Source organism: Paroedura picta, chromosome 8, assembly GCF_049243985.1.
Source record: "Paroedura picta isolate Pp20150507F chromosome 8, Ppicta_v3.0, whole genome shotgun sequence".
NCBI classification, from domain to species: domain Eukaryota; kingdom Metazoa; phylum Chordata; class Lepidosauria; order Squamata; family Gekkonidae; genus Paroedura; species Paroedura picta.
Window position 1 is genome coordinate 86,207,922 of NC_135376.1, and position 18,877 is coordinate 86,226,798.

Genomic DNA, 18,877 nt, shown 5'->3' on the forward strand with positions numbered 1-18,877 from the left:
TTTTTAGAAGTCTAATAAATAAATATAATATATAATAAGTAAGCCTAATAGACATATATATATATATATATATATATATATATATATATATATATATATATATATATATATATATATATATATATATATATATATATATATATATATATATATATATATATATATATATAAAAATATAACAAAACCTATAATGCTCCTCACATTATTGTTAAAAATAGCAAATTGGGAGACCTAAACAACAGAAGCTATCAAAAATTATTATCAAGTACATGTATATTTGTACATGATAAAAGTATCATAGTAATAGGCAACTGAAAGGGACTCAAAATCATCTTATAACAAAACTAACTTTGATGCTTCTCACTGCAATACATGAAAGTCTGAGTGAAGAGAGTTTAGTTGATTAACCATAAATCTCAATAATTATGAGAATTATGAGAGGCATGGTCTACTTTATAACAAACATTTGTTTCTCTAACAACAGCCAAGGAGGATTTGTGTACAAGCACACTTCTAAAGATCTAAGGAAACAAAATACATACTCAGCCATACATATAGGTAGAGTTAATTGCCAGTAAGGTTAACTAGACTTCAGATGCATATTTAATTGAACAATTATAGCTGAGATAGAATTGAGGCAGTTATCAAAATCTTTTGAATGATCTGAATTCTAATGAGCCCTTCCTGGTAATTAAACCCCCCCACCACCACCATCTATATGTATGGTTGAAGAAACTGAAGAAATTTTATTTCATTATATCAGTTTTCGTGGGCTTGGATAAAACGTTGTGATCTTAAAGGTACCACTGGACTCAGACTTTGTTCTGCTACTTCAGATCGACATGGCTATTCATCTGAAACCAAGAAGGATGTAGTTCATCTACACAATGTACCCAAAGTCGTCAATATCCAATATAGAAAATCCAAGTACCTGTGTTTTATTTGTACCTATCCAAGTACAATTTAGTCCATGTTAGACTATACAGTACTAGTTAGCTCAACTCCTATATTATCTTGCAATGTAAACCGTAGTAAGAATTATCCTCCTCTTCCTCCTTCTCTCTCAGAACAGGGAAATTCAATGATCTTGTGGGGCAATAGCAGATGAGCTATGACATCATTCTTTTTCTTTCGTTGGTCAGCCAGTGGCAGGTGAAGCAAGAAACATTCAGAGGTGGTTTGCCACTGCCTGTTTCCATGTAGCAACCCTGGTCACCCATCCAAATACTGACTAGGACCAACCCTGCTTAACTACTGAGATCAGATAAGACTGGACTCCATGGTCTATGTAGGACAGGGCATGACTTTTTCTACCCTACCTTACTATAAATACAATATAGAACCCAGAGGTGCCCTCATCAATACAGATCACTGTGGCACAACTGTTATGATGAGTCCAACAACTGACAGCAAAAAGCTGTGAACTTTTAGACAGGGCTGTAATCCTAATTTAGTATCAACAGAAACTGTTTTTCTTATGCTAGGTAGAGATAATACCCACAAAGTAAAGCACTTTGAGAAAGTAGGTATAGAAAGGACATGGATTCCCCAGGCAAGAATTTAAAATCCTGCTAGGAAAACTAGGGGAGGGAGGAGGGTTCCCAGGGGTGATGGGAAACCACTGTTAAAATTCCACAATGCAAACCGTCACATAAAGCTCTTGCATGGCACATGCAACTTCAATAACACACAGCTTACGTGGGGAAAAATAGGTATAGATAGCAAGACTCACTTTCAGGATTATTAAGCAGCAGACGTTATAGCCACGGGTCACCTTCTGTTACCAGTCAGTTAAGACTCCCCCTCCCACCCTTCCTCATGATGAGAATAGAACAGTTTGGTGGAAGAATTGCAGAGAAAGGCAAATGGGTGCCTGTGAAATTTTCCAGGTTACCAAGGAGCTCTTAAAGGAGCAGGAACTTTGCAGTGTGTGAAAAAGGGTTGAGGGGAATAGCACCTGGGTACCACAAGGCATTTTCTGGGCACTATTATGACTTGGCTACCTGTTTGTGAAATCCTGCTCTGATGTAATAGTTGTTGGCCAGGCACCTGAAAGGTCAGTTTTGCTTTGTGATCAGTTTAGCGTTTCCCATGACAAGCCTTTAGTTTTCATCTCCAGTTTCACACAGTTGCCTGACCTGCTGAGCTGACAATGTTGTTCTTTCTGTGCTTGCTGTTCTACGTGGAGGCAGGAGCTTGTTTGAGTTTCAGCCAGGAAGAGTTGTGTGAGTGAACGATTGGATGTACAATGGCAGTTCCTAGGCAAGGGAAGTAAGTGTGTGGTCAGGGCAAACCTAGAATCTCAGAAAAGCCTACACCTGATTTCAGCATTTTGAATTCTTCCTGCAAGCATACCTGATAACTTTCATAAGAATTCCAGCCGCATGACTGTATGTATATCTTAGCAACATCTTTTCCCCTGCCTCTGCATTTGTCTTTCAGCTTAACAAGACTGAGGAACAGTCAGCAGGAATCTCTTACTGCATTTGTTCACATCTTTCCCTGGGGGTTGGTGCCTTACTACAGTTGCCCAATTGTATGGGAGAGGAGATTGTTTTGAGAAATAAAGGAAGTTGGTGATTGGAATAAGCAGTTGCAAAACTCAGGTTCCCCTACAGAGTAGCCAGGTCAAATTTCAAGAGCTAGGATTGGCCCCATTAAGTGCTCTTAAGAAAAAGAGGGGCATTTGGAAAGCAGACTCTGTTGTGGTTCATAACATTTCCTGACTATGAATGCCATGGTGTATCTTTGCTAGTCCACTTCAGTAAAAAAAATAAACAACTGAAGCTAAATTTTAAGATGGCTGGGAACTCATTGTTCTCTCAATTTTACAACTGGATTTATTAACACTCGTAAGAAAACCCATAGGGCTGTAAGCAGATCAAAGAGCAAGGCTGATGATGGTTCTCTCCTATAAATAATTGTAGAAACTTCTGGTGACCCTGAAAGATTGGTTTGTGAAGATTGGTTTCTATAAGATCTATCAATATGAGGAACATTTTTTGTTGTAAAGACTCTGTGACTGATCATAGAATCTCCATTCTGAAATGTCTCAGTTTCATGCATCTGTTGAGGTATTTCAAACTGAGAATTGTTCTCCAATTCCCATTACTTTGGAGGATGGTAAAGAAAAGCGAGTACACTCAAAATCCCATTTCTGAATGAGGAACAGTATCTATGGCTTGAACATTGAAAAGATGCTCAATCACTTTTATGGTTCCAAACCATTCTTGTGTATTTTTGTAGACAGGGGACGATATGAATCACTATGGTAGATATCTGGAATTCTATAGTGTTTCTGTTGTTGACTATTTCCACAGCCCAATTGTTGGCATGGGAATGGATTCCGACATCCCTGAAGTGAAACAGATATCCTCTCAATGGAGTGGAAAGTAAGTCATGTCTTGGGTTTTTTCCATCTTAATTGGTCCTGTTCAATCTGATTTTAAGTTGCTTCTTAAAACTGAATTTGAAGTTTCCCCTTACATACAGTGGTAAAGCATAGAATTTTTAAATGAAGCCTGGAAACTGACTATTAGCCATGGGTTTTGACCATTCCACTTTTAACTGCTTTTCAAATAACATGTTACATCTTGTAAATGTGTATTTCCCTTGGTCTGCATGTTAAGTCTGGCGCTGTGGAGGCTTGATCCTCTGCCTAGTATGTCCTGTACATTTAATACAGACAGAATCTTTGAAAGGAGGTATTGGAAGTCCTCTGATTTTAAAAATCTGACAGACTGTTCGAAGACATCAATCTCGTCCCCATGTGAGAAGACTTTTCCCTCCTTATCATCTATGTCACTCTCTGAAGAGAGATTCACATCCCATCATGCGCTGTATCTCTGCATTTTTATATTAGCTAACACTTTATGTCCTGTAAAATCAGAGTCCAGTAGCACCTTTAAGACCAACAAAGATTTATTCAGGGCGTGAGCTTTCGAGTGCAAGCACTCTTTGTCAGACTATGATCTTCTTACATGACAGGGAATATATAGCAAAAATCAATTCTGTTACATCAGTAGACTGTGTCACAACCAAATACAGGCTATGATAATGCTTTGTCAACACAGCCAATCAGTCCCCTAGAATTCAGTGTACTTTACAAAGAGAAACCAAAATGCTGTTATCCAAGATCAAAGGCTATCAGCTCCCCATATGTTGCTTGTTCCATACAACTGTGAGACATTCCTCCCAGGGAATTGCTGATAACTATTCCAAGGCCAGGGAGTCAAACTCAAAATTCCATTACAATGCCATATCTTACATTTTTCTGCTGCTTTAGTTGGCCAAGTATTACCTCTGCTAACTAATAGTGTTCCTCCAAAATCCTCATGCCTCAAAGTGGAAGAGGAAGACTGGGTAAGGCTCTGCTTGATCTATGGCTTTTTTAGGTGACTAAACAAACATTGAGTACATACTGTGAATGGTTCTTCTCTTTATAAATCAGGAGGACGTCTCGGTGGGCGATTCCCGCTACTTATTCAAGAAATCAGGATTTTTTTCCTCCTATTTCCTTTTTGGCGGGAGGCACCCTTGCCAGCCCTGCCTACTCCTTAGAAGGCCAGATCCTGAAGATGAAACTTAAATACTTTTGCCACCTCATGAGAAGGAAGGACTCCCTGGAGAAGAGCCTAATGCTGGGAGCGATTGAGCGCAAAAGAAGGGGACGACAGAGAATGAGGTAGTTGGATGGAGTCACTGAAGCAGTTGGTGCAAACTTAAATGGACTCCGGGGAATGGTAGAGAACAGGAAGGCCTGGAGTATTATTGTCCACAGGGTCGCGATGGATCAGTCACAACTTTGCACCTAACAACAATAACCCTTGTCAGTCTTGACTTTCCGAGCTAGAAAACTCATCTAAAACTAATTTAACAATAGATAACAAGTGTTGTGCACTAACAAGAGTTAATAGAAAATAATAACCTCCATATAACAAGGTAAACAACTTATTCTATGGTTAAAATTACTCTCTCTAGTTCCTTTCATATTTATTGTTATATTGTTCTTATACTTTTTCGTTTGCAGATGGACCAATAGACAATGAAGGGCTGGGATGAGATGTCCTTCTGACTCAAAAAGAAGACCACCATTCATGGTAAGTAACTAATAGTCATTCTCCTTGTTGAGCCAGGAGGACATCTTGGTGGGACTTGGTGGCCCAGGAGGTATGGTCTAGTCGCCATTCACATGTTGCAACACATATCGATTGAAAGCCACAACGTTGGAGGTCATGGTGTGCACTTTGTAATGGCATATGAATGTGAACACGTTGGACTATATGCCACCCTGCATATCTCTTCTGCAGACACCCTCTTGGTCAAGGAAGCATCTGAAACTGAAGTTCTCAGTGAGTGGGCCGTTATGCCTTCAGGAATAGGAAGTCCTTGGGCCTTTTAAGTTTCTATGATACAAGACTTAATGCATCGGCTAATAGCTGTCTTAGACCTATTAGACCCTGCATTAGGAGAGACTGACATGAATAGGGAATCTGACTTCCTAAATGGCTGAGTACTTATTAGAAAGGCCTTAAGGGCTCCTTGCACAACTATATTAGGCAATATTTTCTCTTTTGGATGCCTCAGTTGTGGACAAGATTTCCTGAGACAAGTGAAATTTTGATGTCACCTTAGGTCTAAAAATGGGGTCAGCTCTAAGCACCACCTTTTCCTTGTAGAACTGACAGTAATCCTTTTTAATGGACAAGGCTCCTAACTCTGATACTTGGTGTGCTAAAGTCATAGCTGCTAGGAATGTCAATTTCATTCTCAAAAATTTTTAGGTAAATTTTATATATTGGTTCAAAATGTGGTTTTGTGAGTGCAGAAAGCACTGCATTGCATCTCCAAGAGGGAAAGCTATGAACCACAGGCTGTTCCTTAGCAGCAGTCCCTCTCTGAAACCTTGCAATATGTGGATGTCTACTTAGTTGTACACGTTTAATTCTTGGAAAAACTGATGATATTGCTGATACCTGTCTTCTACATGTAGCTCAGTGGTCCCCAACCTTTTCATCACCAGGGACCACTGAGCTACTGAGGCCTGGAGGGGAGTAGTCTTTTGCTGAGGGACATCACCACCTGAGCCCCTGCTCCACTTGCTTTCCCGCTGGCGCCCCTAACTTCCTGCCGCCTGCTGGGGGGCGCTACCAGCAGCAGCTGCGCAGTGCCACGCCGAGGGGGAGCCCCAGCCATGGTGGCTAATAGACAGCACCAAAGGTGAGCTGGTGACAGAGTGGCAGGGCAGCCCCTGGGGCAGCAGCTGGGGAGGAGGATGAGGAGGAGCCGTGGCCCAGTACCAACTGATCCACAGCCCGGTACCGGTCTCCGAACCGGGGGTTGGGGACCACTGATGTAGCTGACCTTAAGTCCCTATCTATGCCTTCTTGTAGAAAATGTAAAATATTTGCTACTGAGGGATGTAGACAATCCATTTTCTTTCTAAGTGCCCATCTCAAGAAGGCTTTCCTGGATGCAGAATAGATTCTATTTGTTTATTGCTTGCATGAGAATAGAATTGTCCCTTTTACTGCCTGCAAATATTAGCAGAGAGCTCTGTTCAACCTTCATGTGATTAAGCCCACCAGACAGGATTTGGATGAACAACTGGTCCCTGAGAAGCAGCTCTGGACATACTGGCAGAGGAAACTGGAGTTCCACTAGCATTTGAATTATTGCAAAAAACCATGATCGTCTTGGTCAGTTCAGAGCTATTAGAATAACATTTGCTTCTGTGTCTTTTATTTTTGTGAGTAGTCTTGACATCACGGGAAGAGGTGTAAACACACATAGGAGACCTTCCAGCCACCTTGCTGACAGTGCGTCCACTATCTCTGCTTTGGGGTGTTGATACCGTGCACAGAACCTTGGCACCCGTGTATTGCTGGCTGTGGCAAACAGGTCCATCACAGGATTCCCCAATCTGTCCACCACTATCTGCAGTATCTCCTTTTTGTGTTGCCATTCCACCTCTTGAATTATTTGCCTGCTCAGGAAAATAACTTGAGTGTTGAGGGAACCTTTTACATGTTCCGCTATTAATATGCTTATGTGTCCACTGATGCATTGTCTGTAGTTCTTAAAACCACATCAATGCCAACATTATTGCTCTGAATTCTAATAGCTGTTGGTTCCTGTGCCGCTGCAGTCAACGATTTCCCCTGGATGGAACTTGTATTCATCACAACTCCCTATCCGAGGACACTTGCATCTGTCTATATCTGGGTCTCTTCCCTTATGTAGAAGGTCTTTACTGACATCAAGTTGTGAGAAAGAGTCCACCAGATCAGGAACTGCTTCATTTCTGTTGGCACCTTTAAGGATCTGTCCTTTTTCTTGGCAATTCTGGGCTGAAATGGTCTCAGGAATCATTGCAATCTCCATGAATGAAATCTGCCCCACTGTATTACTTCCATGCTGGCTATTAATAAACCTGTTAGGCTGGCTAGACTCATCAGGGACGAATGTCTGCCCTTCATGGGAGGGCAGTATAAAAAGCTAATAAATAAATTTATTACCTAAATTGCTATCTGTCTTGTCTTCTTTTTTTTCTTCTCTGTCAGAAAAAAAAACTTTGTCAGTTTTGTGCCTACTGTTACTCCCATGTGCTCTAGCCTCTGGGAGGGGGACAGAAAACTTTTCACAAAACTGATTAAGCAGCCAAATAAGATGTTGAATGCCTTTCTGTGTGTAGCTCAGTGCTACTTCTTTTGATGGTGCTCTCAGCAGCAAATCTTAGTCCTGTGAGGATGTTTGCTAGACTTTTTGTGAACTCCCGAGGGGCTGAAGAGAATCCAAATAGAAGGGTGCTGAATTGGTAATACCTTAGGTGTCTTTCTATGTTTTTGGAAGATTGGAATATGCAGGTATGGTTAGCTGAGAACTAGAGATGTTAGGAAGTCTTCAGGTCTTAAGATTTTGTGGGTCTTAAGAAATCCACTCTGCAATGGATTTCAGAGTTTCCATTTGGAAATGTCTGATCTATTATTATCATCATCATCATTATTAATTGGATTTGTTTCTTGCAACTCTCGGCATACCAGCTCATAGTGGGTTACACCATAAATCCTCGATCAATGAAACCCCACTAAAAATAACATTACACAATACAGCATGGTGGTAAAATATCAATCCTTTCCTGTAATGGTACACCTGCCAGAAGAGCGGGGGTGGGGCTATATCACGTAGTTGCCACTCATGATGTTCCCAAGCAGGTGGCATTTCTTCCTGGGGGGGGGGGGCAGATCTTCCTGCACCAGACTCAGCCATAAACATTGGTGAAGAGATCCATCTTACAGGCCCTGCAGAAAGTCACTAGGTCCTGCAGGGCCCGCAGCTCTTCCAGGAGCTCATTTCACCAGGTTGGGGCCAGGACCAAAAAGGCCCGGGCCCTGGCCGAGGTCAGGCTAGCTTCCCTGGGGCTGGGAATGTCCAACAAGTTAGTACCCACAGAGCGCAACAGGCGGTCCCTCAGATATGTGGGTGCCAGAATGCAAAGGGACTTAAAGGTTAAAACCAAAACCTTGAACATGATCTTAGCCACAACTGGTAACCAATGCAGTGCCTCTGCACAGGATGAATATAGGTCTTCTATTGTGTAACTGTGAGGATTCTAGTGGCCGCATTTTGCACCAGCTGCAAATTCTGGGTCAGGGATGAGGGCAGACCCACGTAGAGCAAGTTACAGAAATCAATTCTGGAGGTGACCATTGCATACATCACCATAGCTAGGTGGTTTGGAAGACAGTTAGGGTGCTAGAAGCCTTGCCTGATGAAGATAGAAAAACTATTTTCCTGACTTGTGTCTCCATGGACAGTAAGGCATCCAAGGTTACTCCCAAGTTCCTGGCCTGGGGCACGGTAGTCAGTTGTATCCCAGCCAGAATGGGTAAGCACACTTCTTGGTCTACCCACTTCCTTCCCAGCCATAGGACTTCCGTCCTGAAGGGGTTGAGCTTCAGGTGACTCTGCTCAAGATATCCAGCCCCAGCTTCCAAGCATACAGCAAAAAGCGGGGGGGGGGGGGGGAGTCCAGGCGGCCGTTCATGAGAAGATAGAGCTGGATGTCAGTGGCATATTGATGACAACCCATCTCAACACTCTGGGCAAGCTGGGCCAGAGAGTGCATGAAGACGTTAAAAGATGTTATATATATGATTCTATGATCTATATGTTATATATAGACATGATCAAAGCCGTTACAGGGATGACCATGGACCAACTGAAAGAGGCGGTCATTGACAGAGACATGTGGCGAAGACTTTCCTGTGGAATTGCCAATGGTCGGACATGACAGAATGGATAACATAAATTTCAAATCTAGTATTGCTCTCCAGTCCCCTGTTTGTTTTTTGCTACAGTACAGTCCTTTCTCTTGCTTTTCTATGAGAACATTTCTAGCAAATGTGATATTGCTGCCCGTATGCATGCTCTTTTTGCAAGATTCTTCAGCACCGGGGGTTGAAGAAATCTGTCTGGGGAAATGTTTCGAAATTATATTTTGTAACCTGACATAACTACCTCATAAGCCAGAGATCCACTGTTTACCTAAGGATTTGACAGAGGAAGATTGGAAGCTACATGATTTATATATTATGACTGTTTAACATTTAGGTTTACCTATTAATAACAGATTGATAATAATTTTGAATTTCTCTCCTCTATTTGCTGCACTTGGTTATATTATAGGCATAGTGCTTATGCGCTGATTTTATATATATAACAAAAAATACATTCTTTGTGAGTATATATTGTGATCGTGAACTAGCAACCATTAATTGTTAATATTTTTATATATGCCAGCTAACTTGAGACATTTTTCAAAATCTCCAAATTCTAAAAGCTTAACTCAAATTATTTCTCACCTGAGGAAAAAGAGAGATATGGCTTATGCTAAGAGAAACCCAAAAATAAGGGAGAAGAAGTTCCAGTCACCATGCAAGTTTTGCGCACTTTAGTTAAACATAACAAAGAAATGAGATCCCTGATAGAGGGGCTTACATAAAGAAACTGTAGCAGTCTGAAAAGAACTGACTGATTCTAAGAAGGAGCTCTCTGATAGAATTGATTATCTTAAAACAGCGGTGGAGTCTAACACCAAGTGGATTGATAAGAATCACATGAAATTGCAAAAAGTGGGGACAGACATGAATGGAAATCAGCTGCTGAAGAGAAGTTTGAGGTTTTGGAAACACAAACCAGGTCATGAAATGTGAGGATCAAAGGTGCTGTAGAAGAATTTGGTAAACAAGATCTCTGCCAGGAGATAATCACTATATTGGAAAAGTACTTACCAGATGGAGAAATTCGAATTGATAAGGTATATAGAGTTTTATCCAGAGCAAGCTGGTGAGAGATTCTGTATTGGATAAGAGCCACTCTGTTCCTTTGTATATTTCTGGACAAGAATTCAAGGTATTTCAAGACCTACCTGCTGATACTCTCCATAAAAGAGCAGTTTCATTTCTTGCAACCAATCCTTAATCATTATTGTTCCTCTTAATATTCGTGAAACAGCCCTGGGGGTGGAGAATGTCTTGGCTGTCTGAGATGGGGTGCAGCCAGCAAAGCCTTCCCTCTCCAGCTCCCACCCTCCTTCTCTGGACGCTAGCCACTTTACTCTCAGACACCTGAGAGAGACATACAGAGATTCCCTGCTACGAACGAGCCCTCATTACCTCCTATGGCTCCTGCTGTGAGAGAGAGAGAGATCTGCACCTGGCAGTATTCTCTGGGTCCTAGCGCTCATTGCATTCCTGGTTGCAATGGGCTTTCTTGCTAGTTCGCATATAAAGAGATTCAGTACTTTTGGAAGATTTACTTTGCTCCGGAAATTGTTTTACCTACTGGAAGACAGATTATCAAAATACTCCAGCAAGCATAGACACTGGAGTATCAATTGTCTCAGGGAGCCTTTAGTCAGAATCTGACATTTCCTCCACTTTCATCTCAACAACCTGGCCCATCCGCATCAGGGTAAAATATGGAGAAGCTAAAATAACTCCTGGTTAATGTGAATGGATTAAATGCGTCAGTGAAAAGAAAGATTCTTCACTCAACTTAAGAGATCTTAGCCTGATATAATTTGTCTACAAGAAATGCATATTAAGAAGTCTTATTCTAACATTCTCCAATCTGAGATGCTTGGTAAATTTTTTAGTGCTTCTGCTAAAAAAAAAAAAGACAGAGAGATGTAGCTATTTTTTTATATAATTTTATTATTTATTATTATATAAAGCATTTACAGAAAAGTAAAAGAGAAAAAAAGCGACCAGCTGATATGGTTTGCCATCCTCTTAACATACATATTCAATTCCCATCACATATTAATCCTAATCTAGAAGTTTTTACCATCTTTCTTAGCGAAATGATTGTTTATACACATGAGAGTGTAATCTGTTATAAGAATATATTCTATTATTATCTTAAGTGATATAAAGTCGGTCCCCTTCATATATTGGCCCTGACCTAAGAGTTGCTACTGCTGTCTTGTTAATACATATGAAGTATAGTCTATTATAAGAATATATTCTATTATTGTCTTAGGTAATATAAAATCAGTTCCCTTCATATATTGGCCGTGACCTAAAAGTTACTGCTGCTGTCTTTCCCACAGGAAACCAGGAGAATGCTCCACTGTTCATCACATCCTTCAGGTGGTCGCAGAAAATGAAATTGTATTTTTTTCCATAGTTTCGCCTGTTGATTCCTATATAGAGTATTTCTGGTGGCCCTTCTGTCAGGGCCAAAGAAGTCTCTTGCTTGATTCTTGCTTGCAGTCCCCTTTAAGTAGGCTCTGTATACTTCGTCAATCCGGATCTCTTCCTCTGGTCGCACAGAGATATCTCCTGATAGCTTCCTGCGAGCTGTTGCCTTTGAATAGACTCTATTTATTTTGTTGATCCAAATCACTTCCTGCTCTAAATAGACTTCCAGGTTTTCGGTGCTTTCCTTCCTTAAATCTGTTTTCCCAAGTTCTTCCAAGGTGCTTTTGATTTTTACGTCCCTAGCTCTCTCCCCCTCCTGTTGATTAACTTCCAGACATTGAATTCTCGTTTGAAGTATTGCTGGCTGAGCTGTGTTCTCATCAGCTGCCTTTTCCAAACCGTCGGCTCTGTCCAAAAGCCCTTTCCTGGTCTTTTGGATTTCCTTTTCCACCTTGTTGACTGCTTTCAGTATCTTTGAGTTCCCTTCGCACAACAAATGGAAAAGCTGTGCCTTAGTTAATTTTTCCATAGTTCTAGGCAGTCACAAATTATAAACAGAAAGTCTCGTGAGGTCTCGCGGGAGCTCAAGGGATCCAAAATTATCAGTTTGTCGATCTCCGTATAAAGTCAGCGTCCCCCACTGAACTCTCTCCAACAAATCTTTAAAGTCTCTCTTTTCTTTAAGCTCTTTCTTTGTTTGATTAATGAGAGTATTCAGCTGGAAGACTCCCACTCAACGAAAGGATTCACTTGTAAATTGGTTGAGGAGGGGGGGGAAGAGCTTGTGGGGGAAAAAAGGAAAAACCAGAAAACTCACGGTCTTTACTGTTGCAGACTTCGGCTCCTGTCAGTCTGGTAAAAGATGATCTGGGAAGAATGTAGGGTCAGCTGGTCGTTTCAGGCTTAGAAAGTTATTAATGACAAGGGCGCCATCATGACCTTGAGCACATGCCGTGGCGATCCGGAGAACTCAGTCTCCACGGATCTGTAGGACCCTCAGGATGCCGTTCCCGGTTCCTGGGGCGACCGGCGAGCAAGATTTGTGTATCTGCTCAGGTCTGCCAGGTGCGGTTGCTCCTGACCCTCAGCATGGCTTAAGAGCCGGGCAGAAGCCCAGCTAGTACGGCGCCATCTTCAGTCGTTCTCTTTCGAGAGATGTAGCTATTTACATTGTGAATTCGAACATAAGTTCTGTATCTTTGTTTCAAGATCCAGAGGGGCGTTTTATAATGCTCAAGCTTCAACTACCAGATGGCAAGAAAGTGATTTTGACTAACATCTATGCACCTAACAATGCTGAAGACAAATTCTTTGATGTCTTCTTCCAAAAACATTTGGAAATCTTAGACACTGAATTTCATTTGCAGAATATTCCCATAAGGACATTTACAGAACAGTGGTTCTCAACCTGGGGGTCAGGACCCCTTCGGGGGACGAATGACCCTTTCACAGAGGTCGCGGCAGGGTGAGCAGCTTGGCCGGGAGGGGGCACTGCCACTGGTGCCGCTCCTACTGCAGGCGCCTGCACTCTGCTTCCAGCCACTCCAGCAGTGCCTCCAGCACAGCACTATTCCCACCAGGCGCTCCAGGTGGTGGTGCAGCTCGGCGATACAAGAGGCAGAACTGAACTGAGAAACGGCTGAAAAAAACATTTCTATTCAATCATGAACAGTGGGTCTTCATGCCATTGGTCAGTTTCAATTTAATTTATGTGAAACAACACTTGCATCGTTTTATAGTTGGAGGTCATGAGGAACTGTATTAAAGGGTTGCAGCATTAGGAAGGTTGAGAACCACCATTACAGAACATCATAACATTTTGAATCAGAAGAATTCTTCATTGTGTGGGTCATTGTCCTCCATGATATGCTAAAGAACCTTTCTGCAAAGGCAGCATCTGCTGAGCTATACAGGTTAATTTTACACTATCTAATAAAGGTAGAGAACAAAGACCAGGTGGCCAGTTTGCACACCGCCTCCACCATCGCATGTCTTGAAAACAAGGTACTCCTAACTGAATGAGCAGTTATGCCAGAAGAACTCTCAAGTTGTTGAGTTTTGTAGGCCTCAATGGTAGATGAATTTAGGCATCTACTAATGCCTGATTTAGACATCTTGGAATGCAGGTTTGATGGTGAAACTGATATGAAGAGTCTATTGGTCTTTCTAGTTTTTTCTGTCTTTATAATAAATGTCTTCAGAGATCTCTTGATGTCTAATTTATGCCAAATTATTTCTTAAGGGAATGGATGTCTTGGACTCGAGCAAAAAATAAACTGATTTCCTGTGAGTTGTGGAAGATTGAACTAACCTTGGATCTGAATGATGGATCTGTTTGGAGTACCAATTTTTCTTTATGAAAAATTAAATGTTCCAACTAAACCTACAGAACCTTGATTTCAGAGCCTCTTCTGATCTGATTGAAATAATAGATAACAGAAATAAGGTCCTGATCCTCAAAAGCTTCAATGAAATTTTCTTGATTGGTTCAAAAGGAGCCTTGTTAGTGCCATAAGTATCATGTTAAGTCTCCAGGTCAGGAACCTGTGGGTTAGTGAGGGATCTTTTGAAGTAGCCCCCTTTTTGGAAGGCTTGACAGCTTCACCAGTCTGCCTCAATAATGGATGTCTCCTGGACATGCTCAGCTTTAAAAGATAAAAAGTTTTTCTTGAACCACAATGGCCCATTATGCACGGAGGGGAAGGTCCGCATTCGGGGTGGAATGGCGTCGCCTAAAATCACCGATAATGCATGGCGCCGGTTGCAACCGGACGCAGATCCGGTGCACGCTGCCGAAAAAGCTGCGTTAGCGAAACGCAGAAGAAAGTGGACCTTCCGGGCAACCGGGGCACAACCAGAAGTGGCGCCAGGGTCTCTGCATGCATAATCGGTTACTCTGGGTTTTGCTGTCGCTGCGTCCCGTCCCGTGCGTAAGCGGTTTGCTTCGTGTCTTCCCCCTCCGCGTTTTCCATGTCACCCGAAATCGCCGTTTCGGCAGCTGTGCATAATAGGCCAATAAGATCTTGAAGGCCTCTCTGTGCAGCGCCAAAGACCTGGAACCCTGCTGCTTGTTTATGTAGGTCTTTGCCACCACGTTGTCAATTTGAACCAGTACACACGATTGGAGTATGCAGTTTTTAAAGTGTAGCAAGGCCAGCCTGATAGCTTGCAATTCTAGCAGGCTGTTTGGAAGAGATGTTTCCAAGGGAATTCACAGTTCTTGCATTGGGATCCCATTCAGGGTTATGCCCCATCCAGTGAGGCTTGAATCTACAAAGCTTTAAAGAAACAATACAACAACCTTTATTGACATTAATACTGATTAAAAACGAATACATTAAGATAGTTATGGTAAAAGTGAATTCCTCAAATTCATTATAAATACAGAGTTAACTTTAAAAATGGTGCCTAAAAACACTGCAGTGCAGATGGTTGTGGTGGGAACAGATCTGTCTAGCAGTGTCTTAATGACTGCTGATTCGTCTAGATTAAGTGGAGAAGAATTATATAACTGATCACAGTTTGGTATACAGAAAATTTGGGGGATATCAGAAGGATGTGAAGCAGTGAATCGGGGACTTTACAGCCATGTAAATCTCTTATACATGGGGGTACGGTTAAACCTGCCTAGAAGAATAGGGATGGTCTAGGAACGAAGGTTCTTCCACGTATGTTGATACTTGGTCTACGACAGCTTTTTCAGAAACGCGAAGTGTGAGACAGGGCAATAGTTGGATGGCTGTCTCAGGTCCAGAGGTGGTTTTTTGAATAGCGGGCGAACTACTGCCTCTTTTAGTCCGGTAATTCTCTTGTTGAAAGGGAAAGAAAGGTTGATTATCTCCAGGAAGGGGGCTAACTACTCTTGTGTCCAATGTTTTTAGCAGCCATGATGGACATGGATCTAGAGAGCAAGTGATTGGCTTCGCTGCCTTTTGCAACATCCACTTCAGTCAGTGTGAGTCATCTAAAGTTACTCAGTGAACTCTTCAAAGACGGCCAGGGGACCATGGTTCTTCCTCAATGGGGGAATGGAGATTTGTTATTTATCAATGTTTATCACTCCCCCTGGGATCAAGTAAGAGGAGGTGGAGAATATGTCAAAACCTTGTATTCCAGTTTAGGTGTGAATGTGGCTGGTTCGAGGTAGTGTAGTTTGCACCAGGAATTCTGGCATTAATGCTTTGATGTGCTATCTCTCTCCAACTCCGGGGCAGGAGGCACCAGTTGTGTCTTTCTGGTCCGGCAATGAGGGTAGCATCTGGAGAGTTTTGTGCCCAAATGGGAAGGCAGGGGGGGGGGAGCCAGGGATTGGAGGTTAAGATGGTGCAACTGTTTCTGGGTGATTAGTCTTAGCAAGGGTTTAGAGATGCTGGCATCGTATCTTCGATAAAGATATTTTCTTCATCAAAGATTGCCTATTGGGAGCAATCAACTGGACTCTCACAGAACACTTGGTTTAAGCTAGAACATTATATTTCATTACTCTCATCAGAATTCCCCGAGGCAAAGGTTTTGTTAATGGAAGATTTAAACACATGACGAAAGAGGCAAGAGGCAATTGCATTAACTGTGTAAGAACCAACATTAGGGACCAGTGGGGAATAACAGGAGGTACCACGGGGTAATTATTATTTAAATCCTTCAAAAAATTATTGGACACCCAATGAGAAAAAAGGGATTTCTCTTCCACTGGGAGTGGTAAGCCAAAATGGAAGCCAGGTAAACCTTAATTGAGGTGTTGTCCAGACCTGACCTCTTCAAGGTAACTAAGTAATCAAATACCTGTGCCCTCTGTAACCTCAGGGAAGGACACTTCACAGTAGGTATCCAATAGCCATTCTCCTCCTGACATCTTGAGAGCAGTCTGTTAAGAAGCTGGTATTTCCCATTCAGGCCTGTCACATTATCAAGTACAGGAGGGAACTGGATCCCAAAAGGAACAACTCCTGCTTTTGGAAAGGCTCTTGAAGAGTGAGCTTGCTTACTCAGATCAGAAGTCTCAACCTCCTTGATGCTAAATGAATTTCCAAAATGCACAAAGCTTTTGGAACAATTCTGTAAAACACTTGAGGAAAGAGGTGTGACTGTATGTAATTATCTGGCTCTTCCTCATCCAATAATTCACTTACCCTCTTCCTTGGTTGAGGAGCAATCAGAGCATTCAAATTCCTTGTAGTCATAGTCCAAGTGAAAACCAGAATTCCTTCTATGCCTGGTGGAGTGGTTAACCTCTTTTAGACTGTGGAGGAGGGATGACACACTAGTGCATGACACACTGCTGGAAGAGGAGTGGTGTCTGGTCTAATGGGGGACTTAGGTGAGCCTTGTCAATCGGGAATGGCCTGTTTAATCACTTCCCTAATCTCTATTTCCCCTTTTGTCCATGCTGGCAAATTAGCTTGATCATTTTCTCCAGACAGGTCTAGGCCAGGGGTAATCAAACTGCGGCCCTCCAGATATCCATGGACTACAATTCCCATGAGCCCCTGCCAACATTTGCTGGCAGGAGCTCATGGGAATTGTAGTCCATGGACATCTGGAGGGCCGCAGTTTGACTACCCCTGGTCTAGGCCTTGGGGACCAGCTACGTCAGAGTTCTGTTGCAAATCAAGGAGGTCTGAAAAGGGGAGGATGAGGGTTCACGGTCAGAAGCTCAGCCACTCTATGGCCCTAAAGTCTTGCCAGCACCATTTCCCACTATTTTTTCTTGTTTATTATCCTACTGGTGCTTCTAATGAAGTATCTTCTGAAACCATTTCTGAGCCTGGGTAGAGCTTTTGGGAAGAAAAAGTCATGGGAACTGTAGTTTCTAGGCCTCCTTGCTTGCTAGAGAAGGACAGAGCCCTTTTTGTCCCATATACATCAATTAGGATTTTTTCCAGCTGGTTACCAACAAATTAGTAAAGTCCAAGTGGTTCAATTATCCTTGGAAAGTGCAACAGCTGTCTAATTCAGTACTAGTTCTCCTTTCCAATCCATTTCTTTAGCAACCTCCAAACTCACTGTTTAGGTAGGACTGGGAAGGGCACTCACCAGCATTTGTAGTTGTGCCTGAGTGTTTTATGCCTGAACAGAAGAATATCACAAGCCTGTGGTATCCTGAGACTATAGGAGACTTTCTCTACCATGCACTCACAGCTATTCGTCATTCCAAATACGCTTCACTGTCACAGGTATGCTTCACTTGTGTGTTGTGGCAAATGAGGCGGTGTGCATTTGTGTTTTGATTCCCAGATGATTAGCTTCTTTGCCCTCTCACTCAAATCCGAAACAATCCGTTTCTTTTGTCCTCACCACTGTTGCAGTTAGCTACCACAGTGTGCCTGGCTCTCTTGGTACTCTGCCTGAGCAGGATGCTTTCTACCACTGCGGGGTAGGACTACAGAGTCAGGAGCCTGACAAAGAAATAAAGGAAGACACTTTTCTTAAGACACATGAAGGCCAACAAAGCATATGAGGAACAGGGAGGAAGAAAACAGCATATGTGCCTTTGAGAGAGGATCCCACAGAGCTCTCTTCCTAGCATGTACTCACTGAGAATGCCAGAAAACAAAATTAAGATGGGCAAGTATTCCCTCCACAATTAGAGTTGGAAAGATTCCTGGCCTCCAGAGATGTCCTCCTCTTCTCAAGTGAAAATAACAGAGTTCCTAAAGAAGCTGTAGTGAATCGAAGAATATTGTCACAATATTGATTACTATCTAAACTTGCACAAAACATCACCAGGAAAACTCAAGCACCATAAGGATGTGCTAACATTACTGATGAACGTTATAAGTCTACCAGATGGTTGCTTCAAATGAGAATTATGGGGTTCTCTCATAGTTATGGGGAGAGTATAACAGCAACATGCTATACTTTACACCTGAACTGTGTCCATGTGTTTTCCCTCAACCTCTTCTTAATCAAGATTTAAAGAGACAGGCATGCAGAGTATACTCTGTTACCCTACCAGAATATGAAATAAATCTCATTTGAAATTATTATTATTATTATTATTATTATTATTATTATTATTATTATTATTATTATTATTATTATTATTATTATTATTATTATATTTATTCTCCGCCACTACCTTGCGGCTCACAAAAATTAGTCACTTTGATAGACGTGCAGAATTCCTGAATCCCATTTGCCTAGTTGGGATGTCTGTATGTGAACGTTTGCAC

At 42.0% G+C, this 18,877-nt stretch overlaps 2 protein-coding genes across 7 annotated transcripts in view; one reads left to right on the top strand and one right to left on the bottom strand.

Annotated features, from left to right (window-relative positions):
• The window catches only part of JMJD1C (jumonji domain containing 1C), a 165,850-nt gene that overhangs the window by 123,276 nt on the left and 23,697 nt on the right, over window positions 1-18,877 (bottom strand). The gene's annotated exons all lie outside the window — the stretch shown is intronic.
• LOC143843920 (uncharacterized) lies at window positions 1,810-7,539 on the top strand. 6 transcript variants are annotated; one of them, XR_013233747.1, is made up of 5 exons: window positions 1,810-2,390; window positions 3,321-3,392; window positions 4,451-4,684; window positions 5,030-5,099; window positions 7,124-7,539. XR_013233747.1 is itself a non-coding variant. In XM_077350738.1 (4 exons), the coding sequence occupies exons 1-4, from the start codon at window positions 2,249-2,251 to the stop codon at window positions 5,046-5,048; spliced, it is 348 nt and encodes a 115-aa protein (XP_077206853.1). In that variant the 5' UTR covers window positions 1,810-2,248; the 3' UTR covers window positions 5,049-5,174. The 6 variants fall into 6 exon arrangements, 1 of the variants encoding a protein (XP_077206853.1); XR_013233745.1 differs by having other exon boundaries at window positions 1,810-2,271; window positions 6,757-7,539; XR_013233744.1 differs by having other exon boundaries at window positions 1,810-2,271.

Bases quoted from the DNA above. Each gene is read 5' to 3' on its own strand.
- LOC143843920 (XM_077350738.1), top strand. From the start codon at position 2,249: ATGGCAGTTCCTAGGCAAGGGAA. The intron at 2,272-3,320 runs GTAAGTGTGTGG...CTATTTCCACAG, and splicing joins GCAGTTCCTAGGCAAGGGAA to CCCAATTGTTGGCATGGGAA. The intron at 3,393-4,450 runs GTAAGTCATGTC...TTTATAAATCAG, and splicing joins TCCTCTCAATGGAGTGGAAA to GAGGACGTCTCGGTGGGCGA.